This window comes from Ceratotherium simum, chromosome 21 (assembly GCF_057802395.1).
Source record: "Ceratotherium simum simum isolate JZ-2026a chromosome 21, ASM5780239v1, whole genome shotgun sequence".
NCBI lineage: Eukaryota > Metazoa > Chordata > Mammalia > Perissodactyla > Rhinocerotidae > Ceratotherium > Ceratotherium simum.
In genome coordinates this window covers 15,452,968-15,477,024 of record NC_141920.1, presented here as the reverse complement: position 1 = coordinate 15,477,024, position 24,057 = coordinate 15,452,968, and the positions used below count along the sequence as shown (strand labels likewise).

Below are 24,057 nucleotides of genomic sequence, written 5' to 3'. Positions count from 1 at the left end.
AGCAGCAAGTGGACAAAGTGAGCTGGCCAGGGCTGGACTCTGGTCCCTTTATTGAGACTGAGGGGCCAGTGGGTCCATCCAAACAAAAATAAATTTCTCTCCCAAAGCCTGCCTGCAGGCTGGGGCACCCAGCAGGTCCTGGCTGGGGCCCATAGCTGTCCCCTAACCCCAGCAGCACAGGTCCGGCTCCCCTGGAGTGACAGGATGCTGGCTGCCCAGTATCTGGAAACCCTAGGTGGAGCAGGGAGGTGAGTCCCGAGGGGTCCCTCCCACCCCCAGCAGGGCTGGCCCCAATATCCACGGTCTGCGTTGCGCTCTTGGGGCTCAGTCATCAGCCAGAGTGATGACGTCGTACTCGATGCCCTGGTGTTGCAGCTGCTGGATGTGTTCAGGCACTGCCTCCTCTGTGCCAAACAGGCCCTGGGCTTGGGCCATGGCAGCATCAGCCACCGCTGCCGGGGCGGGAAGGATGGTGAGCCTGAGGCCCCAGGAGCTAGGCCTGGGCCCCAGGCCCCCCCTGGTCCTCAGGGTCCAGCCCCATACCTGTGACAGCCGAGTGTGCTGCAGCCTCAAGCTGGGCCTGTGTGACCAGCTGCTGGCCTGGGGACACAGGCACATACTGGATCTGGAAGGAAGAAGCCAATGAGATGTGGCCTTAGAGGAGTCCTGCCCATGCCCCCTCTTTACCTGGTCCCCCAAGGACCCCACCTGAGACTCCTGAAGGAACGGGGCTCCTTGTTCATACTGGATGTGTGTGATCTGGCCCTCTTGTACCTGGAGAGAGGAAGCCAGCAAGCTGATGATCCCAGAAGGAGGCCGTATGTCCCTCCCCTCACTCGCCACCCTTGCCCCAGGCCTGGCCTACCTGGATGTGATGGCCCTCTGGGACCACGACATATTCCTGGGGGAGCAGGTGCTGGACGCCGTCCTGGGAGATTATGTACTGTACCTGAAGAAGGGTAGTGAGGAGGCAGGTGCTGGGGCCCCGCTCACCAGGAGCTCAGCGAGAAAGGCAGAGCAGGTGGCCAGGGACACCCCCATCAACAATGGCAGTTGCAAGCACGGCCCTTGGGAGGGGTGGTTTGTAAAGTACTTTTCCTCCCCGAAGTGGGCCTTGAGGGGAAGGGGGCACTTGTGGCCGAGGTGGTTGGCAGCAGCTCACCTGGTTGTCAGAGGTCACTAGATGCTGTACTGTCTGGCCGTCTGCTGTGGTGATCTCTTGGATGTAGGTGGCTTCCTCCTGCCAGGGCCAAGCTAGTTTTAGCCTCAGTGCTCTGTGTGCCCCCACCCCTGCCTGTGACCTGCCAGCAAGGCCCCCAACCCAGGCTCTCACCTGATTGGTCACTGTTTGCTCCTGGGCCACGATGATGTGTTCCTGGCCCAGTGCTTGCTGTAGCCGCTCAGGGCCCAGGACCCCGTGATTGGACTGGAGTGCGGCTGGGCAGAGAGGGGAGGATGCTCACTTGGGCTGCAGGGAAACCTGAAATGCCCTGGCCCCAACCCTGGCCAAGGGGTGCTCTCTGAGGCAGTGGCTCAAGTCCCTGGTCCACCCTGGGGCCCCAGGGGCAGCTCACTGTGCAGTGTGGCCAGTGTCTCGTCATCACTATTCAGGATAATGGTTTGGGTGGGAGTCCGGGCTGGGGCCCGGGCAGTAGGGCTCCCTGCCTTTGTGCCTTCAGGACTGTGCAGCCGCTGGATATGGAACTTGAGGTGCCCATTCCGGTTGAAACTGAGGGGGAGGGAAGAAGGCTCAGGGGGGGCCCCACCATGCATGCCCAGCAGCCCCTGCCCCCCGGTACCCTGCCTCACCGCTGCCCGCAGAGGTGGCATGCGAAAGGCTTCTCATTGGTGTGGGTCAGCATGTGCCGCCGCAGATCTTTCTTGTTCTTGGAGGCGAAGCTACACTGGCTGCACTGGTGGGGCCGCAGGCTCGAGTGCTGGGCCATGTGGGCCTGCAGGAGGAGCAGAGCCGGGGGCACCGCTGGGTCAGGACAGACGGCTCCCCACAGACACAGCTGTCAGGGAACCTGTTCTCAGGTGAAGTACATCTGGGAGGAGCTGGTAAAAAGTACAGACCAGACCAAGATCTGGTGCTGAGAGGGACAGATAGCCACAGGCTCTGTCATTAAGTCACTTGGAAAATCCTGTCCTTGCTCAGACTCAGTTTACCCCATGCAACTTACAGGTTCAGATGAGGGGACCTCTGAAGGTCTCTTCCAGCCCTGACTTTCTAAGGTTCTGGGCCCTGCTCCCCTCACTGAGCTGCTGTGAGGATTCAGCGCGTGGTCGGATCTGAAAACTGGTAATCCTCGGGTGAACGGAGGGAGCCCCCCAAAACTATGTGAACCTGCCCCAGAACCAACCTCCCTCGCCTTCTCTACACTATCTCCCTGCCTCCCTTGAACTGTGCCCTCATGTTCTAGACCACCAGGATTTCCCCGAGCAGGCCTCACGCTGCCACACCTGTGTCTGCTCCTGCAGGCCCAGCTCAGCCATCACCTCCTCTGTGACGTCTCCCCCAGTACTCTATGTCCACGTGACCTGTTCCCTGTCTGTGCTCTGCCCACTCTGGGGACACTGTTGGGTGTTAGTCACATCGTCTGGTTTGCCTCCCCACCAGACTGAGCTCCCTGAGAGCTGGGGCCTTGCTGAGTCATCTCTGACCCTAGAGTGGGGAGAGGGCCTGGCTCGAGGAGTACTCAGTCAAGGTTCGTTGCACAAATGAGTGTCAGCAGAAGCACAGGGGCAACACCTACCCGGACTTCAGGCCACTGGCGAGCGCTGAAGGGGCAGTCGGGGCACTTGAAGGCAGTAGGCCCGGCGTGGGCCCGTTTGTGGCTCTCCATCTCAGCTCGGCCGGGGAAGGCCTCGGCGCAGATCTTGCAGGAAAACTTCTTGGACAATGCAGTGGCTGCAGAAGGTGGCGAGGGGGACACTACCAGGCCCAGGGCTTTGCTAGCTGTAGGAGGTGGGGAGGCAGAGCCCCGGGGGTCCCCCAGCCGGTGGGTCCTTGCTGGAGATGGAAGCTCAGGGCCGTCTCTGGGCAGCCCCCCACACTGCAGCAGGGGCCACTTGGCTCCGGAGGCCAGGGTTTCTGGACTTGGGAAGGAGATGGAGCCATCTGCAGTCAGCTGTGGAGAGATGGGATCGAGGAGCATGAGGTACTGAGGAGGAAGAGAAGGAAAGCAGGGAAAAGGGGTAGGGGCTCACTACCCTAAGTCTCACTTCAATGTGGTGCAGCTGGGTCCCATCAGCTGCCATGATGTAGTGGGTGCCACCTTCTTTCAGGGAGTCGCTCACAACCACTGCTTGGGCTGCCTCCCCTGGGGGCTCCTCGCTGTGGGCAGAGAGGAGGAGAAGGGTGAGGTAGGGCTCTGGGAGGGTATGGAGGGCCACAACAGTCCCCTTCCCCAAGAAAGTCATCAACTGAGAGGTGACTGCCACAAGTGGACCCGCCCTTTATCAGCTGAACTTCCACTCTCTCTTCTGTAAGTGGGGACCATGTGTCCAGCGTATCATCTTGCTCACATGTGTTAATCCCTGCCCCCTTGATGGGGATGGGGGAGGGGGGCGGTGAGGTGAAGGGCACCAGGGGTCCAGCCCAGGTCTGGCCAAGTGGGGCAGGAGGAGAGGACCAGTGGGGGAGACAGGGCTGACAAGCACCCGCAGCCCAAGAGGAGAGGGCAGATGCTGAGAGACTGGGCTGTCTGGGTGCTGGCCCAGGGATCCTGACTCCCATCCCAGCTCAACACCTGGATTCAGGGCTTCCTCAGATGGCGCAGGGGCTCAGTAAACATACACAATGTAAACATTTCTGCCCCAAACTCGGTCAGTGCAGAGGAAGCGAAGTGGAGCTGCCGGGCCTCCAATGCCGGCAAGGAGCCTGAGCTCATCCGAAGGTCAGAGCTGGAAACCCCTCAGGGATCATCCAGAACAAATAGCACATGGGCTTTGGAAACCAAAGGGACCAGGGTTCAAATTCTCGCCTATTGCACGTCTGACCTCAGGCAAGTTACTAAATCTCCCAGGCCTACTGCCTCATTTGTAAAATGAGGGAAATGTGGATCTCACAGGAATGGTTTAGGTGAGTTCATGAACATCAAGTGCCTGGAACATCTAAGTGGCCAAAAAAGAGTAGCTCCTGACCTCCTAAGAAGGCTACGACTTCCCTACGGCCTCATCACTTCACATGTATTAGGATTTTGCCTCCTGCCAACTAGGCTCTGGTGGGCAAGGTCCTCATCTGACTCCCAGCACGCCTACAAACGGCTGAAGGGGGCCTTGCAGGCGGCAGGTCTCACCTGTAAGGTGTGCCAGGAGCTGATGTCCCCTCCTCCACAGGGGGTGCCGTGATGACACTGTAGCCAGCCCCACCAAATGGACCGGGTGCCAGAGTGATCTGCCGTAGGTCAGGGGGGCCCAGCTGGCTTTCGGCTGCCACATCGCCCCCTGGCTCTGCCACGTGGAGGGTGACCACTTGTGGAGCACCTGCTGAGGAGGGCTGCCCAGCAGGGGAGGCTAACTGTGCTTCCACATCCTCCGACTTCACCACGGCCACCTGCAACAACAGCACCAGGGGGCGTTACGAGCAGGGTCTGTTGCGGAGGAGCTGGGGTTTAAGGCCCTTCTCTACCTCAGGGCCTCACAGCTCAGCCACGCTCGTTTGCACAACCCTAATTGTGTGTTCTTTCTAAGATGCACTCTAAATAGACCACACAAGAATAGGGTAGAGTGATACTGGCCCCCAGGGGCATTGGGCAATGTCTGGCAACATTTTCTGGTTGTTACCGTTGGGGGTGGGGTGCTACTGGCATCCAGGGGGTAGAGGGCAGGATGCTGCTAAACATCCCACAATGCACAGGACAGCCCCACAGCAGAGAATCATCTGGCCCAAAGCACCAAGGCTGAGAAATCTTGGGGTAGAGGGACAAGTGGCAAACCGTTTAAGAAAAACAAGTCAGAGCTTGACCTCACACTTCAGTCCCAAGTCTGCTTCAAGTGGATTAAAGACGGAAATGTAATAAATGAAACTCTAAACATATTAACAGAAAATGTGGATAAGTATTTTTATAATCCTGGGGTGGGAAGATATTTCTAATCATAAGAGAAAAAGATGCTAAAACCGACAGCGAAACAAACCATAAAATGAAATCAGAAAACAAAGAAATGGGGTGGGTATGTTAACAATTCATATGAAATGAAAGGTGGACATCCCTCATATACAAAGAGCTCTCGCAAAGCAATATTAATAACAGAAAAATAAATACAGAACACACAGAGGTAAGTCAGAGAAGAAACCAAATGGTCTAGGAACATACAGCAAGAAGCTCAATCTCATATGTGATCACAAAATTATAAATTAAGACCATGAAATATGCTCTGTCACATGGAAGAGATTTATAAAGACAAATGACACCAGTGTTGGCAAGAGTGTAGGGAAATATACTCCAGTGGTGGTCATATAAATTGACATATCTTTTTTTTTTTTTTTTTAAAGATTTTATTTTATTTTTTGCCCCCAAAGCCCCAGTAGATAGTTGTATGTCATAGCTGCACACCCTTCTAGTTGCTGTATGTGGGACTCGGCCCCAGGATGGACAGAGAAGTGGTGCCTCAATGCGCACCCGGGATCCGAACCCGGGCTGCCAGCATCGCAGCGCGCGCACTTAACCACCAAGCCACAGGGCCGGCCCAAATTGACATATCTTTTTATGAGGCTTGGCTTCATACCTTCGGATCCACCAATTCTACTTCCAGGAGGCATTTTTTTTAACTAAAAAAATGTTTATGAGCACCTGAAAATATATGTGGATGGAAGCACTGCCTTAATTAAAAACTGGAAACAACCCAATGCATAAAGGACTGATTAAATAAACTTGAGAACATCTACATGAAGGAATGAAGTGGAGATGTGGTACAGAGATACTAAGGGGGAGGAGGTCGGTCTGTGCTGGCCAGGCCCTGGCTCACTGCTGAGTGAAGAAAAGGTAGGCTGTCAATGAGCATGAATAGTAAGATCCTACTTTTTAAGGAACAAAAGGTCTCTGTGTTAGTGTGCACATGGACAGAACTGGAGAAACGCTACTAATCTGTTAACGGTGGTTATCTGAAGGAGGGGAGGAATGTTACTTTCACTTTCTGTATAGAACATTTCTTAATGTTCATTTTGATTTTTTATAAGTTTTTTTTTTTTTTTTTTGGTGAGGCCCTGAGCTAACATCTGATGCCAATCCTCCCCTTTTTTGCTGAGGAAGACTGGCCCTGGGCTAACATCTGTGCCCATCCTCCTCCACTTTATATGGGACGCTGCCACAGCACGGCTTGACCAGTGGTGCATCGGTGCGCGCCCGGGATCTGAACCCAGGCCGCCAGCAGCAGAGCGCACGCACTTAACTGCTACGCCACAGGGCCGGCCCCACAAGCATATGTTTTTGTAATCAGGAAAAAAAAACCCCAAAATGCATGATACTGGTATGAAAACAGCAGACAGATCAATAGAATAGAACTTGTCTACAAACAGACTCCTACACATGTGGGAACCCAGTACATGAACGAGGGGACCTTTCGAACCACTGGGGAAGATTATTCAATATACTGCGCTGGACAACTTTTGGAAAAAAAATAAACTTAATCCCCATACCATTCTCCACACGCCAAAAATAAATTCCAGGTGAAGTAAAGATTTAAGTGTAAAAAAGAAGAAAATACAAATGAATGTTTATATAACCTTGGGGTGAAGGAGGCCTTTCTAGGGATGATACCAAAGGCAAAAACTACAAACAATGGTACATTTAACTAAAAATGTAGGGGCCGGCCCCGTGGCTTAGCGGTTAAGTGCGCGCGCTCCGCTGCTGGCGGCTCGGGTTCGGATCCCGGGCGGGCACCGACGCACCGCTTCTTCCGCCATGCTGAGGCTGCGTCCCACATACAGCAACTAGAAGGATGTGCAACTATGACATACAACTATCTACTGGGGCTTTGGGGAAAAAAAGGGAGAAGAAAAGGACGAGGACTAGCAACAGATGTTAGCACAGGGCCGGTCTTCCTCAGCAAAAAAAGGAGGATTGGCATGGATGTTAGCTCAGGGCTAATCTTCCTCACAAAAAAGAAGAAAAGAAAAAAAACTAAAACTTCCATACAACCCCAAATGCCACAAACTAAATACGATGAAGACTTCCAGGTGCAATCCCAGGCTCCCTCCCCCATGGAGTTTTCTCTGTCCCCAGCCCCCAGCAGCATGTTACTGCTCCAAGTTCTTGGAATTTATGATCTCAAACACACACACCTTTTCAAGAGGCTGGGAGACAGGAGGCGCTCACAAGCTTCTCCCTGCCTTGGAGAAGCGCAGGGATGCGCAGGGGGAGGGGGAGGGAGGTTTGACGGTGACCCCAGGTGGCTGGGTGGAGGAGGAGCAGTAAAGATGATGAACTCAGGGGAGGGTGTGTTGGGCTTGAGGGGCATGGAAGGAGAGAGACGCCTGAGCTGGAGAAAGCCTGGCAGTCTTCAGGCTGGAGGAAGTGTCATGGAATGAGGGCACTAGGCTAGATAGGAAGCTAGTTCAGATCCACAGGCACAGGATGGCCACAGAGCTAGAGGAAAACCAACTGAGAACAGGGCCCCAGAAGCCACGGAGGCGTTGCATACCACTCAGCATGGCAGAGATCTCTGGCGACCCTGGAGAGTGCAGTGAGAGATCCTCTGACCTCCTTGGCACAGCTGGTCCCCCTCCTCTGCGTCTGCCCCCTGGATTTCAGTGGATCTGCACCGGCCCCCCCCCCAAACTGGGAGCTCCCTGAGGGCAGGGCATGTCTGATTCATCGCTTTCCTCTACTCCCAGTGTCCAGTGCAGAGCTGGGCACCTAAGGTCACTGGGCAGGGGAGGAGGTCCCCAGGTGGCTCACCTGCAGGGCTGTGCCCCCCAGCTCCCGCTGAGCGCTCATGTTCAGCAGCAGATCCAAGGCTGTCTGCGTGGCCATCGCAGTTGACTCCTCAGCTCCTGGGTCGGGTGGGACCTGAGCCTTAGGAAGGGCTGGAAAACTGGCAAGCAACGCCACCCTCCCCATCCTTCAGCCCCCACCGGCATGAGTCCTGACCCTGCCCAGCGCCCCGGGCTCCCACAGTCCCTCGGAGCTCACCTTGCTGGTAGATGATGGTGGCGCCACCCAGCGTGTCAGAACAGAGCAGTGAGGGGGGTTCAGGTGACTGGAAAGGTGCTGCCTCTGGGGGCATCTGTGGCATGGGGATATGGCCATGCCTGAGGGGGCTGCTCAGCTTCAAGTGCCATTTACCAAGCACGTCCTATGTGTCAGGCACTTTACATCTGTTGGCTCGTTTCATCTTCACAACCACTTTTCAAGGTATTTTCCAGCTCAAAGCCACAAAGGAACTGATTGAGGCTCGAGGTGAACTACCTGGCCTGAGATCCCACAGCTAGTGAGTAGCAGGACTGGGACCTGAACACAAGACTGGCTGACTCCAGAGCAGCGGTCCATCTTTCGGGGTGGGTGGGGGGAGGCAATGTACTCAGCTACAAGACTGTATTTCTTAGCCTCCCTTGTAGCTAGGTAAAGTGTGGCCATGTGGCTAAGCAGGAACTTCTGGTAAAGTTATCGAGGAAGAGAGATGGATAGATGGCAGGCATCCTTTTTACCCTTCTCCCAGCTTCTTGCCTGGGATGTGGCTAGAAAGGCTGGAGCTCCTGCAGCTACACTAGACCATGAGGCAACCACAAAGATGGAAGTCATATGCCTAGGATGGCTGGGAAAAAATAACTGAGAGAGCTTGGTCCCCGATGACTGACATGGAGCCACTACACAAACCCTGGACCGCTGACCTTTGGACTTCTTTCATATGAGAAAATAATAAACTATTATCACAATTAAGCTACTGATATTTCCATTCTCCATCACTGGCACTGGAGAGCCACCCTACTCTGTGCTTAGGGCTGGCATATCTGTGACCTCAGCTGCTCTTTACCACAATCCAGAAAGGCGAGGGTCATTCTACTGTCCCTAACGTGCAAATGAGGACGCTTGGGCTGAGAGGTGACGCCACACTGCCACCCCGGCCGGTGCTCCCCAGCCCCTGCTGTCTGCTGCCTGCTTAGCTGAGCTCACCTCGGGAGGTCCTGCGGAGCTGGGGGGTGGTCCGGGGGCGGCACTGTGCTGCTGCTTCAGCTCCTCGATCTGCTGCGTTGAGAAGAAGGGGCGGCGGCGGGAAGGGGGCTCCTCGGGGTGGCGCCGCCCCCACTCCTCGAAGCTGCTGGCGTGTCGGCACCGCACGTGCAGGCGCAGATTCTTCTTGTGCCGCGTGCTGAAGTGGCAGTACTCGCAGGCAAAGGGCTTGGCCCCTGCAGGCACACGAGCGGACGCTTGCACCTACCCACCCCTCGCCCGCCCCCTCCAGGAAGCCTTCCGCCACCCCAAGGACCTCTGCACTGACTCGCCCCCAGGGAGTCATTCCCAGGCTCAGGCAAATGCGTGCTGGTGTCCCTTCCGCTGGGCCGGGGCAGAAATGAAGCAGGTCGGCCCTCCGCACCCACAGCCTTCCTGTGAGCACCTGTTTCCAAGGTCACACGACCACACACTCCTCTTATGACTCATCTCCCCCCAGGCAGACAGGAACCGGGCTAAGGGCGCCCTGGGCTCCCTTTCTCTAATCTTCCCTAGTGTGCCGATCAGAGGGCTGGGCCCCAAGGAAGAGAGAGAACCAACGTCTGTTTGAGGCCTTCCGTGGGCCAAGCACATGTCGCTGCACATGTCGCTGCCCCTGCCGCTTCATCGGCCGAGGGCGGGGCTATCCAAGCGCCGCGTCCAGTCCCAGCGCCCCGCACAGACAGGGCTCCGGGAACTAACGGGACTCACTCATGTAACAACCACAAGGTAGGGCTTTCTGACTCCCCCACTTCACGGCTAGAGAAGGCTCAGAGAGGGCAAGGGAAGCCCAGGGCCACCTGCAGAGGAGCTGGAATCTGAGCTGAGGCTGGAGGGTGAACAGCCCCAGAGGGATTCCCGGACAACTGAAAGGCTCCAGATGCTCCCACAGCTGGGGCTGCCGGGGGGAGGAACAGAAAGGAGCCGGGCCTCCGACCGGGGGCATGGGGGCGGGGGGTCAGGCTGGCCTGACCTGTGTGCTTGACGGCCACATGGGACAGCAGGAAGTCCTCACGGAAGGTGCGATAGGGGCAAAAGCTGCACTTGAAGGGCTTGTCACTGACGTGGGATAGCTGGTGGTTCAGCAGCGCCTTCTTGTCCTCACAAACAAACTCACAAAACTCACACTTGAACCTGGAGGTGACCAGAGGGAGGGAAGCTCAGCGGCTGGGTGGGCTGGGGGTGCCCCAGTCGCGGGGGCCTCCTCAGGGATATACCTGCGGTTGGCGACGGCCTGGATGTGCGTGAGCAGGTGCATCTTGAAGGTGTAGCGCTTCTTAAAGGACTTTCCACACTGGGAGGGGTCGGGTGAGTTAGATGGGGATCACCCAGGGAGGCCCCTCACCCCCGCCCTTGGCCCCACCCACCTTGTCACACATGTGGGGCTTCTCAGTGCTGTGTGTCTTCATGTGCTGCGTGAGTCTCTTCTGCATAGGGTAGACACGGCCACACACAGGGCAGGGGAAGGAGCTCAGCTTCGGGGCCTGGGGAGGGACACGAATGGGCAGGATGGAGAGAAAAGGGGAAGGGGGAGGGCGAGACCTCACCTCCCACCTCAACACCCCCAAGCAGCCCTCAAGCAGGCTCCCTCCCCAGCCTGGGCCCCAGACTCACCGGATCTGGCCTTTTCTTCCTGGGAGAGAAAGGCACAGGGGTTACACCATTGCTTCCCCAAGGACCCCCAGATCCTCTCGCAACCAGACCAAGGCTCAGCGCTGAGTGTCCCTACTCCCTACCCAAGCCCCTTTCTCTTAGAACGGTATTTCCCCAACTGGAGTTCGCTGGGGAAAATGCCAAGAGGCTGCTGTAAATAAGTTCTGCACTCAACGATGTCTGGGAATGGTACATTCTTTCTCTCTCTCAGTCACAAAATACATTTGCATTTTAAAGGCTCTGAGAAGTCCTGCAGGGAAGAGAGCTGTTGAACCCAGTGTTCAACCTGGTGTCCCTAATCTTATGTGGACACAGAACTCTTCCCTTTCTTTTTTTTAAGAAAACCTATGACCATCTTGGCTTTCCCACAAACACAGTTTGAGAGTAACTGTCCTCGTGGATCCCGTATCCAGCCTCTGCTCACACAGCACCCCTGTCACGCTAACTCCTTCCTGAAGCTACAGATCTAATCACATTCACTGAGCAATCACTAGGCCCCAAGGATTTCTGTTTCTCCACCCACTTGTCCTAAGACTGCTCTCCTGGCGTGGGGAGAGATGGAGTCTGGAAGCTCTTCAGATCATTTACTGAGCCCCTTTAGGTACACAATTTCCTTTAATCCCCTCAACAACGACTGTCCCTATTTTACAAAGCTCACAGCAGGAAAGAGACTGAAGAGGGACCTCAAGGCCCGCTACTGGCCTGTTCTGAGCCAAGTGACCTGGGATGAATACGTGCTGCGAATGGGGCTGGCCCAGCGCAGGTGCTGGGTAGATGGGAACCATGGTCACCCCGGGCCTCCACTTCCCCACCCCGCTCCTCCCACGCCCACAGACCGGTCCCGCCTGTGCACGGCCGCGTGCCGGATGACGTCCTTCCGGTAGACGCTGGTGTAGCTGCATTCATCACACTTGTAGGGCTTGCTGCCCACGTGGTTGAACATGTGCTCCTGGGAGAGAGGCAGGAGGGCAGTGGGCTGGGGCTCGGCCTCGCCTCCCGCCCCGCCTGCGCCCCAGCCTTAGAGCTGCCGCGGGAGCAGACTCACAGAACGAGGGAGGGCTGCAAGGGTTGGAGCCCAGGAAGGCTGGGGACTCTCCCAACAAGAGCACCCACTCTGCGCAGGGCCCCGTCCTGCCCACCATTTGACAGAGGAGGAAACTGAGGCTCAGAGTCAAGTGACTTGCCGAGGTCCCACAGTGACCTTGTGAACGGCAGCGCAGCTCCACAGCCTACGCCCTCCCCACTGCACTCTGGGACACCCACTCCGGGGTTCCAGAGAACAACTCCCAGGTCACAGGGCCCTGTCTGAGGGAGAAAGCATTATGTGCAGAAAGCACAGGGGCTCTGGCCATCTGTGTTTGAGGGACCCCCACCCCCAACGTTGGCCAAGTTGCTGCCTCACTTTGGCCAAGCCAAGCTGCAGTCCTGGGTCAGTAAAGAGGACTCTGGACACCTACGACCTCCCTGGACTGCGTGAGGACAAAATGAGCGCACCTACAAGGCCTGCGCACTGGACAGAAGGGCTCAGCGCTGCCGCAGGCCCTCATGGCATGTCCAGGTTAACAAGAAAAAGGAGCCCCTTTCTTGAGACACGTTACTGCCACCTGCTGGAAAACTTTCTAACATACTAGATGACACCAGTTTTACCGCCTGTGCCGGCCTGTGGCGGCGAACAAGCAAATCTACGATGCCCACAAAGTGCAGAGCTCCCCCGGAGAAGTGATGCCACCGTGCAGGGCACGGCCTGCCAAAGCACCCACAGCGGCCCACAGTCGAGATCCTTCAGGGCACCAGCAGCCCAGACGTGTGCCCGGGACTGCCCCCTGAACTCCACGTCCTCTCGCTGCCACCAGTCTGCTTTTGCTGCTTCTCCCACCCAGCCTCCCCCGCGTGCCCGGCGCCCTGCCCTCCTTGGCCGCCGCACCTTGAGCGAGGACCAGCGGCGGGAGCGATAGCTGCACTGCAGGCACTTGAAGAGCTGGGGGTCTCCCGCCTCGTGGGAGTTGACGTGGAAGCGTAGGTCCTCGTGGGACAGGAAGCGGGAGCCGCAGACGCGGCACAGGAAGGGCCTCAGAAGCGGCTTGGGCGACTTGTAGTAATACCTGCCAGGAGGGCGTTGGCAGAGGTGCGGCTGGGCTGGCGCCGCCCCGCTGCCTCCCTGACCCGCATCTCTCTGCTCCACGTACTTGCGGTATTTCTTGCCTAGGAAGCGCCTGGAGGGTCGGCCCCGGCGGCGGGGTGGGGCGTCGGGCTCGTCCTGGCAGGAGGGTGCCGCGTTGTCTGCATCTGACTGGCTCACACCGGGGTCCACGGGGGCCCTGTCGGCCTTGCCCACGGCCACCAGGCGTCCTGGGCCTGAGGAGCTGGGCGCCTCGGGGTCCTGTGGCTCCGGAGGGCTCTGTCCACTCTGGGAGCTCACCAGAGGCCCTCCTTCCACACCTGCCACGGACATGCCGGGTCATAGGTCAGCCATGGCCACACCAGGACAGATGTGGACAAGTGTGTAGAGGCCAACCAAAATACTCGCCCCACACACTGTCTCACACCACTGATGGGCACGTCAGGTCACGGACAGACAGCCTGTGGCTAGAGGGCAGTGTGGACGCGACCCCTCCTGCAGCTGACATGCTGTTAGCACAGACTTAAATGACGTAAACATGACAGTCTGGAGCAGCAGTGACAGAGCTGGGCATCTCCTAGGCTCAGCTCCATCACCGATTTGCTGTGTGTCCTCAGGCAAAGCCACTCCTCTCTCTGCGTCTCATTTCCCCCATTTGCCAAACGGAGATGACAATCGCTGCTCTAGCGACCTCGCGGGAACATTCTAAGGCCTGAGGAGCAACAGTAGCACTTTACTGTTGGTTTCCCTAGTGAGGCTGGGTGGCTGGAGGGAGAAGATGGCACTCTACACTCTCACAGACCTTTTCAAGTCTGAACAATCTGAACGTCTTACCTATTCAAAAACATCAATAGTATTTCAATATAACGTTTTAAAAACTAAAAACGATCCAGACAATGCTGGTAACATTCTGTCTTGATAGGGGTGCTAAGTTACACAGGTGTGTTCACCTTGTAAGAATTCACCGAGCTGTGCACTTAGGATAGGTGTGCTTTTCTATACACATAGCTCAGTAAAAAGTTATTTTAAAAAGGAGAGTAGGGGCCGACCCGGTGGCACAAGCGGTTAAGCACACGTGCTCCGATGCGGTGGCCCGAGGTTCACCGGTTGGGATCCCGGGGGCGCACCGATGCACCGCTTGGCAAGCCATGCTGTGGCGGCGTCCCATATAAAGTGGAGGAAGATGGGCATGGATGTTAGCCCAGAGCCAGTCTTCCTCAGCAAAAAAAGAGGAGGATTAGCAGATGTTAGCACAGGGCTGATCTTCCTCACACACAAAAAAATAAAATAAAAAGGAAAGTAAAAAATGTAACGATCGGGGGCCGGCCCCGTGGCTTAGCGGTTAAGTGCGTGCTCTCCGCTGCCGGCGGCCCGGGTTTGGATCCCAGGTGCGCACCGAGGCACCACTCCTCCAGCCATGCTGAAGCCGCATCCCACATACAGCAACTAGAAGGATGTGCAGCTATGACAGACAACTATGTACTGGGGCTTTAGGGGAAAAATAAATAAATAAAATCTTTAAAAAAAAAAAAAAAAAAATGTAACGATCCCCACAAATTGCATGTACAAAAAAAGCCACCATGCTTTTTTGTGTATATTTGAGCCTTAAAACAATTCTAGAAGGCAGGTGCTACTACTGCCTCCATTCATAAAAAGGGAACAGAAGGGTCAAGAGGCAAAGTAACACGCTCCAGGTCACATAGGTGGTAGCCAGCAGAGCTGGCACCCACACCCACGACTGGGTCTTTCCTGTCCCCAGCCTGTAGTGTTCCAACCCAGTGCACAGGCCCTCCTCCAACCAAGTCTCACCATCTGGGACATCCAAGGTCTCTAGGCGAGGCAGCTTCCGGGGCCGACCAGGTCTCCTTCGGGGTCTTGGTGTACTGGGAGTTGGGCGCTGGGGCCGCAGCTGCCGGCCCCGGGGCTCATCCTCGGCTGGATTGTAGTCGCTGTCCTCTGTGAGGACAGCAAGAGAAGGTGGGCATCAGTGCTGGACGCGCCCTTTCGGCCCTGACACCTTGCCCAGCTCCCCCGGGAAGAGGCCCACTTCCCCATCCCTGCCTACTCCTCCTTCAAGCCCACCAGTGATGCCTCCTCCAGAAAGCCCTCCTTATGTCACCCTGGCTGACTGTGAGCATCCCTCTCTAAGCCCCTGCAATCCTTTCTCTGCACCTTTCCTGACACCTACCATTAGCTCATATAGCACCCTTACATGAATCAGTAAAAGGCACCCCTTCCTCAAGACACTAACAGCCACTGTTAGAAAACAGTTGTAATAAACACTCAAGCCTACAAACTCTATGACTATGCAAGATACAGTCTATGACACAGCGTCAGTGACAGTGCAGGAGCCACTAGTTCTATGTGGCTATCTGAGCACTTGAAATGTGCCTAGTCTAAACTGAGACATAACTAATGGGAAATACACATTGGATTTCCAAAAATTGGTATAAAAAATAAAGTAAAATAACCCACTAATAATTTTTGATAATGATTGTATATTGAAATAACATTTTAGATATACTGGATAAATAAAATATACAATTAAACTTAATTTCATCTTTTTCTTTTTTTTTTAAAATACGGCTACAAAAAAAGGGAAAAGTGCATCTGTGGCTTGCATTCTACCTCTGTTGGACAAATGTGAATGCAGCCCTCTTAGATGTGGTGCTCTTTTTCAGTGCACAGCCTGCCCAACTGCACACAGAGGTCCTGGTCCCAGAGCCCCAACTCCTCTGTCTTATACTGGAGGCACCCGTGGCTGTGTCTGTGCCAGTTCCTCTTCCTGGCTCTCCATGGAGGCCAGAGGAGCTCAGTATCTGTAGACAGGGTGGGGGTGGCAGGCCTGGGAGCCACAGTGGCCTACCCTCCAGATCATCAATGGCACCGGCATCTATGATGTCATCATCGTCTTCCTCCTCTGGCCCCTCTTCCTCCTGGGTCTTGCTCGAGGTGCCCCACTTCCGCACACGTCCCTTCTTACCAGCTGCTGCTGCTGCTGCTGGGGCGGTAAGACAAGCTTGCCAGGTCTAGCTTTGAGTGCCACACCGCACCTGCGCAGTCCCAGCCCGGCAGACTGCTGTCAACGCACCTGGGCGGAAGTGCCGCTCCCGCATGTGGCGCAACAGCGTGGCCTTGGTGCTGCTCCGATACTGGCACATCTTGCACTTGAACTGCTGCACCACCACCACTTCCATCATGGCCTCCAGGCTCTGCAGGTCTGGCTCCTCAGCACCAGAACCCGGGGGCAGCTGCGCTGGGGAGCTGGGCCCACCCCGCGCCTCCTCAGGCGGCTCTAGGCACGTGGATGTGGACGTGGGGCCGTCAGCCAGGGCCTCGATGGCTGCCAGGCTGCGGGCCAGGGTGGAACTGCACATTGGTGAAGCCATGGGGGCACCTGGAGGCGGGTCAGGGAATCAGAGGGGAGGGAAGTGCAGGAGGAGGGTGGCCATGAGCTACAGCTGTCCCTGCCAGGCAGGCCAGGGGATCCTAGAACCCACCTCCCCATCAGAGGGACAGTGGGGACACTGAGGCCCAGAGCGGTAGACTGCCCGCCAAGACCACACAGGAAGTTTGTGGCAGAGCCTGCTCGCCTACTCCCCTGCCCAGTGCAGGGCTCCCTGGTCTAGCGCCTGCAGTCTTACCATCATCCGCTCCCTGCAGGATCAGGTACCGTGTGGTCTCGGCCCCACCATCCTCTGCACTGGTCACGGTGATGCAGCCTAGGCAGAGATGTGGGGAGGGGATTCCCAGATGACAATGACAGCTGTCATTGCCCACACTCATTCTGGCTCACCCATGTGACTGAACCAGCCTCGTCGCCCCTCTGAGCCTCAGTTACCTCCCTCCTCACACCCACCCAGGGCAAGGCTGTTGGGAGGTCTGGTGTGTGTGATACACGGGCCCAGTAGCCAGCCCACAGTCACACAGATGCCATGGCCACCCCCGCTGCCCCACCTTTGATCACTATAACCGGACAGTCCCTTTCCTTCCTCTCTAAATTCCCCAAGGTTAAGGCCCAGCTCCTACACCACTTTCTTAGGGTTGGCTTTCCAGATCATCCCAGGGCTTTTCCAGGTGTTATGGCCTTTATGTGCATCATTAATAATAGAAGGTACAGCGTGAGCTCGGGAGTCAGACCGTCTGAGCCCATGGCCCAACACTTGCTGGTGACAGTGGCTAAGTTATTGTACATCCCCTGTGCCTCAGATTTCTCACCTAGACTGTGAGGACAATAACAGCACCTACCTTTTGGGGTTACTGGGAGGATTAACGAGGTACCGTATGCAAAGTATTTAGAACAGACCCCAGTACCAAGTCAGGTATTACTGTTTCTGTATTTATTGAGTACTTATCACGTCAGGCACTATGCTAAGATCTTTACTGCATTGTCTCATTAAAGCCTCATGTCATTTACCACTATGAGACAGGGGTTGGTGTTCTCATGGCACACATTCAGAGTGGTAAGGTTATTTGCCTGAGTTTGCACAGCTGGTTCTGCTGAACTCCACAGGGAAACCCCTGTGAGGTGACTCTTGCCACCCTCTGCCTGACTCACTCTGGATGAGGTCGGGCCCGATGGTGGACTCGATGATCTTGTCGATGGCCGAACCCAGGTCCGAGGAAGAAGCCGTGCAGTCGGACACCAGCATGTTGGGGTCTGGGAGTGCGCTGGAGTGTACCAGGGCTCGGGGGCAGCCTGTCACCCCTGCCACTGGCCCATGGGACACAGAAGATGAATCAGGGAGGTAGCCATGGGGCAGGGGGTCCGTGCTTGAGCTGCTCTCAGATACCTCCTCCTGGGGTACAGGAAACAGGGAAGGCGGGAGTTTAGGAGCCGAGGATGGGGCAGGGCAGGCTGCCACCCGCTAGACATAGCTCCTCGGCCCAAGGACATGGTGAGTGGAGTCACTCACACCCTCAGTCCCAGTGAGGACCAGTGGGAGAAGCCCTTTAGTCACAGAGCCCCCTAAGTCCCAGGATCCCTGGATTTGGTCAGGTAGGGGCCCCACATCTCCCACAACGGCCAGGCAGAGCTATTTTCACTGGGCTCTTGAATAAGCTATTCCCTCCGCCTGAAATGCCTCCCAGCATCGCACCATAGCTAACTCCTACCCAGTCTTCTCACTGCCATTTAGCTGGTACCTCTTCTAGGAAGCTCACCCTGGTGCCCAAGTTAGGACCTCTCTGTCCTCAGTGCTGCAGTCGCCTGTGTCCCCCATCACAGCACCATTTACTCTGCAGTGTAACATCTCCCAGGTCTGACTGTACCCTCCATAAGGGCTGGGACCACATCTGTCTTGTCCCCTGCTATACCCCCAGTGTCCAGCACAAGCAGGGCACATGGTAGACCCATCTCTGCTGAATTAATGAAACCCATGGACCCCAAAGTAGGGGCCATTGTTGTGTACCTCTATAATGTGATATCTGGAAAATGATCACTATCTTGCAGATAATAACAAGGCTAATGGCTAATACTTAGTGCTTATTATGTGCCGAGCACTGTTTTAATTGCTTTGCATATATTAATTCATTTAATCCTCACAAAAACCCTAATGAGGTATATTTATCATTGCTACTTTACAGATGAGAAAACAGAGCTAGAAGTTGGGTAGCTTGTCCAAGATCAGAGCCAGGAGGAGATGGTTTTACAAAGCATTTCCAAGAGAATGTCTGCACAACAGAGACCCTCAGAAGCAGGTATCCCTGTTCCATTTTACAGACGGAAAGACTGAGGCTCAGAGTGGTCTCCCAGTGAATCAGAGGCAGACCCAAGAATTGAACCAGGACACCTGCATCTCAAAGAGTGTGGACAGCGGGTAAGACCACAGCCTAGATTTGAATCCTGGCTCTGTCAGCGCTCTGTGCATCGGTTTCCTTTTCTGTAAGATGTGGAAAACAGTGGTATGTGCTTTACACAGTATGAGGCTTAAATGAGAAAATCTATGTTAGGGGCTTGGCATGGTGCCTGGCTCACAGCAAACCAAAAACAAATATTAGTTATAAGCGAGCCTTGCTGGCTGCCTCCCCTTGGCTGCCAGGCACTGCTGCCTGCGGTCCCCGCCTCCACCCACGCCGGCCAGCACTGTCCATACCAGAGAGCTCCTGCCGCGGTCCGAGCTTTGCCCCACGCCGGAGTCGTCGGCCTCCGCTGGCCCCGGGGCGGCCGCGGCGTCGCTGCTGTCGGCCGACACGGCTTCCGAGGTGCCCACACCCAAGCCGCTCTCAGAGGGCTCCTCGGGCCGCCCAGGCCCAGGGGCCGCGTCGCTACTACTCTCCACCTCGTTCTCCTCCATCGGCTCAGGGGGCCGCCAGACAGGGGAGCGCGGGGTCTGGGGCCTTCACTCTGCGAGAAGTGACGGCGGCTGGTACAGGTGGGCCACCTCCCCGGCCCCGAAAACCACGGCCCACCCAGCTGCACCCGTGTGCCCATTTCGCAGATGCAAACACTAAGTCTCCGACAAGGCAGGGCTTTCTCGTGCACAGAAAAGGGAGCTGCGGGAAAACGGGACCGAGAAGCCTTGCCTCCCAGTCTAGGGCCCTTTCCCATCCCCGGCAGGGTGGTCAATGGCCGGTACGACCCTTTCCTCCTCCCTTCCGTGATTCCCGCAGAGTGGTTCGCTCTATGGGCCCCGTCCGGGCTCAGTGGTTCAGCCCTTCGGCCCCCCGAGTCCCCCCGGGTGCAGGGTCGGTGGTACAGCCCACAGGCCCCCTGGGTCAGTGGCTCGCTCCCCCCTCCCCTGGTTCCCATGCGGAGGGGGCTGACAGCGACGGTCCCGGGGCCTGGCGACTCGGGGCTGTCCCCGGCGCTGCCTGCGCTCCAGGCCCGACGCCATCTTGCGGCGGCGCCGGTTTCCGCTCAGGCAAGTGCGAGAGCGACTAAAGGGCCTGGGACCCCGGGGCCCTGTTCGGACAGCCCCGCCGGCCCGGGACCTCGCCGCCAGGTATCCCCGCAGTGTGTCCCCACTCCATGACAGTGTGCAGGGGGGCGACCTGACTCTACCCGACGCTCACCTGACGCTTTCGTAGCCGCGTTCCTCTCCGACTCCGGCATCGACGAGGTCGCCATCCTGTTTCCCCCGCTGCGGAGGGACCCATCGGCCCACCGTAGGCCGGAACTACTTCCTACGCCAACCCGGAGAAAGACAGATTTCTAGTGTGCCGAAGGTCGCTCCGAGGCCTTAAAACCATAACCGAGTCCGGAGAGAGTCTAGGATTTTATATGTCGCCTAGTATGGGTGACAGCGTCCGCTAAAGGTTGGGGACTACTTTCTCTCATGGCGGAGGGCTACGCGGGGGAGTGGTTACGTGACGTCACTGTTGGGTCCCTTCCCTGGGCCGAAGGGTTGGGCGCGGCGAAGGCCGCCCCACTGCCCGGGGGCGTGGCTCCCAGTGGCCTGGCCACGTCCCTCCCGGAACAGCTCAGGGAAGCGCGCCGCGACCGGGAGGCTTTGAGTTCGGGGGAGAGAAATAAATATTGTCATGGGTTTCGCCTGGCTGTTAATCGATTACTAAACGCTCTCTTCGAACCCTTCCCGGTTAGGTTTGATGTGTCCTGGGAGGAGGGGAGCATATAATCCTTGTACAGATGGGGAAACTGAGGCTGGGAGGTGGGAAGTGGCGGGTCCAAGGTCACGTCAAGTAAGGGAACTCGGGAGGCAAGTTCGAATGGCTGGGGTTGGGGAAATGGAGAGGAGTCAATGCCCGGCCCTTAGTGAGCTTTGTGTACATATCTGTTACATTAGTAGAGTTGGAGGTCAGGACATGCCCCCACAGCTCTCCTCTGCTCATGTAGATGGTGTAGGTTATTCAAAGGTCTGCAGCCCTTCAGAAAGGTGCGCCCCTCCTCCTGATGCCGAAATGCCACCTTTGGCGCCACCCTCTGTTTAAGCCATTTGAGCATTTTTCGAGGGAGGCTGGTGCCCTGGTTTGTCGCTAAGTGTCTGTGTGGCACAGTTAATTTTCCTCGATTGGAAAATACAAATTTGGGAGGGAAAGAATCTCAAAAAACTCCTGTAAAGAAAACCTATTTAAAAAGACAAAGGGTGCTTTAAGCTGTTGTAATTTGTGTGCACCTGAACATGAGGGGGTTTCCCTGGACCTTTCCTAGAAGCAGGTTTTGGTAGAGGGAATAGAGTGTGAGGCCCCTGGATGGGCGAGGCCCCTGGTTCCCCCTCCCTCCCATCCAGCAGGACCAGCCCCCAGAGCAGCCCTGGAGAGCTGGGACAACATGGCATGATGGCAGGTTGGTATTGCACTTGCCCGGGCAGTTTTCTAGTGTGGACCTGATTCCTCAGCCCTGCAGAGCCACCCCCACCCCCCACCCCATGCCAATAGGATATATCCTGCCTCTGTTCAAGTCACCTCCCCCAGGGATGTCAGGGTGCTCAGGAGTACCCCACAGCACCCATTCCCATCTCCAGCCCAACTAAGTCCCAACCCTCACCTTGACCTTTGCCGCTGAATCACAGGGTTGCAGAATGTTGTGATATAGAAAGTAACAGCCTCATCATGGGACAGAAGAGGAGCCCAAGACCCAGACAGGGAAAGCTCATGGCCCAAGGTCATGGCTCCTTGGAAACAACATATCAGAATCCTTCCATTACCAAGACAAGCAAGCCCACCCTGGTTTTCTGACTGCTCATCCAGGGTTCTTCCCACCAGAACATGCAGTTTGTAGTTCTGGCCTAAGCTTTGATGGGGAAACTTCTAGAAGCAATGAGGGGATCTGGGTGAGAAGGATGTAAAAGTGGACTATTGAGAAAAATGCTGAGGAGGGGAGCCCAGGGGAAAGAAGAGGGAAAGCACTTTCACTGAGTGCCTACCGCAGCCCAGGCACCGCACATGCACTTAGCTGCATCATGGTACCTTAAGGAAGCAGGGGTTGTTATCACCTTCCACTGTAGAGAGGAGGAAGCTGAGACTCTGAGAGGAGAAGTGACTTGGCCAAGGTCACACAGCCAAGAGAGTGGAGCTGGGCATGGACGCAGGTCTGTCTGATTCCAAAGCCCTAAGCAATTTAGGTACCATGTGAAGTATGCTTACTAATCATAACATTTATTTTATTTTATTTTTGTTGTTGTTGGTTTTTTTGATGGGGAAGATTGGCCCTGAGCTAATATCTATTGCAAATCTTCCTCTTTTTGTATGTGGGATGCCACCACAGCATGGCTTGATGAGCAGTGTGTAGGTCCATGCCTGGAATCCAAACCCATGACGCCTGGGCTGCTGAAGCGCAGCGTGAGAACGTAACCACTACGCCACCGGGCTGGCCCCTAATCATAACATTTAAAATACTCTGTGCCAGTCACTCTTCTAAGCACTTTACCTACATTGATTTATTTAATCCTCACAACCACCCTAGGAGGTAGTTGCCATTATTATCTCCATTTTACATATGAGGAAACAAGCACAGAAAAGTAAAGGACTCTAAGTAAGGGATGGAGCTGGGATTGAAAACTAGGCAATCTGCCTCTATGCTTTCAGATTGCTGTACCATGTCTCATGCAGTAGTAACAATAATAATACCTAGTTCTTAGATGATACTTTATCTTTTCCTGAGCCAGGCAGGGTGGTTACTAGTTCCCCATTTTACAGATGAGGAAACTGAAGCCCAGAGAGAGAAAGTGACTTGCTCAAGATCACACAGCAAGTTTCCTGGTCTAATGGAGAGGGCTGCGATTCCAGGCGAGATCTCCTGCAGCAGAAAATATCATAGCAGTGAATGTTTATTGAGCACTCACCAAGCACCAGCTGCTGCATTAGGTGCTTTATTTGCATCTTTAGACTGCAATCATCACAACAACCAGCGATCCTAGGTACTCTCAATATTCCCACGTTACGGGTGAGGGAACTGAGGCTCACAAGCAGTGAGGTGACTCGTCCAAGGTCATGCACTTGATGGTCAGCAGAGCTGGGATTCAAACCCTGGTTTCCTGACTCTCAGTCCAGTGCTCCTTCCACTGTACTAGATGCCCCAGGAAGGCAGCAGAGCTGAGGGTAGGCAGTCGGCAGGTGGGTGCCCTGGGGCTCATCTCTACCTTTTCCCTCCATGCCACTGCCATCTATGGGTTTAGCTAAACCTGTTCTTAAAAGCCTATTTATAGCTTAAAACTGTACCACCACTTGGGAAAATGAGTCCCTTAAGTTGACTCCCATGGTGTAAATTAAGGCTTCCTTTTATATGTCCTAAATCTTTCTCTTTCAGGATTGCAGGGGGGAAGCGGTCCTGGGGAAAGGCCCTAGGACCAGAACACTTGGATTCAGAAAACAGGCTGAAGTCCAAATAGTGTCTGCCGGTGATGGAAATTTCTGAGACCCAGACAGCCGGTGACATTCATGCAAACATCTCATCTGATCATTGTAGAGACACGAGGGGTAGGCAGCGCCTGGATTTTCATGTCTTTTAATCTGTCCTGTTTCCTGTGATAGTCCCAACACTTAGTACAGTCTTGCAGTGACGAGGAAGCTACTAGATACTTATTTGTTGAATGAATGAATGAACCCTCATTGTATAGACAAGGAAACAGAGACACAGTATCAGGGAGTCTAGGGAGGAAAACAAGACTCATGCCAGATGGTTCTAGAGAGGGAATCTAATATGGAGAATTAGTTACAAAGTTGTTCGAAGGGTGGAAAAAGCGACCAGGGAAGCTGAGGCAAACCTGAAATTAGCAACCCAGGAAGCCACGGCCTCTCCCTGGGCTGGAGCTGTAAAGGGAAGAGATGGTGTTACAGAGACCAGGAACTGGGGCCACCCAGAGAGAAGCTGGGACCGCAATGGGACTTTCTAGCAGGAGCTGCAACCACTGAGACATTGTAGCTGCTGAAGCCACCCCACCCCACCCTCCCCAAGGCTGAGGGAGATGGGGAGAGCTACCCTGGCTTCTCCCTTCCTTTTCCTCTCTAATCTCTTACTGGGGCTTCCCGTGTGCCAAACCTAGCCAGAAGCCAGTTGGCAAGGGAGCCCAGGAAACATGGTTTGCAGGGATTAGCCTTTGCCATATGGAGTGGAGCAGGAGAAAGGCAGAGAATGGATTTGAGATAAACAGAAAAATTAACTGGCCCAAATAGTCCTCTACCTAGAAAGGGGCCACATCATGTATGTGTTGTCAGGCATTCCCGTCCCCCCCA

The 24,057-nt window shown here is 55.4% G+C and overlaps 1 protein-coding gene across 1 annotated transcript; it reads right to left on the bottom strand.

Moving 5' to 3' along the window:
* Positions 1 to 27: 27 nt before the first annotated feature.
* On the bottom strand, positions 28 to 19,918 carry ZNF335 (zinc finger protein 335). Its single transcript, XM_004430319.3, has 27 exons — positions 19,020 to 19,918; positions 17,483 to 17,723; positions 16,569 to 16,646; positions 16,016 to 16,321; positions 15,791 to 15,925; positions 14,734 to 14,880; positions 12,992 to 13,244; positions 12,730 to 12,907; positions 11,642 to 11,754; positions 10,767 to 10,785; positions 10,520 to 10,636; positions 10,370 to 10,446; positions 10,126 to 10,286; positions 9,117 to 9,349; positions 8,136 to 8,229; positions 7,902 to 7,996; positions 4,302 to 4,558; positions 3,226 to 3,337; positions 2,757 to 3,131; positions 1,810 to 1,952; positions 1,575 to 1,729; positions 1,334 to 1,437; positions 1,163 to 1,240; positions 866 to 949; positions 709 to 774; positions 544 to 625; positions 28 to 452 (listed from the first exon to the last, which is right to left on the bottom strand). The coding sequence occupies exons 1-27, from the start codon at positions 19,218 to 19,220 to the stop codon at positions 325 to 327; spliced, it is 4,032 nt and encodes a 1,343-aa protein (XP_004430376.1). The 5' UTR covers positions 19,221 to 19,918; the 3' UTR covers positions 28 to 324.
* Between the last annotated feature and the right edge of the window lie 4,139 nt (positions 19,919 to 24,057).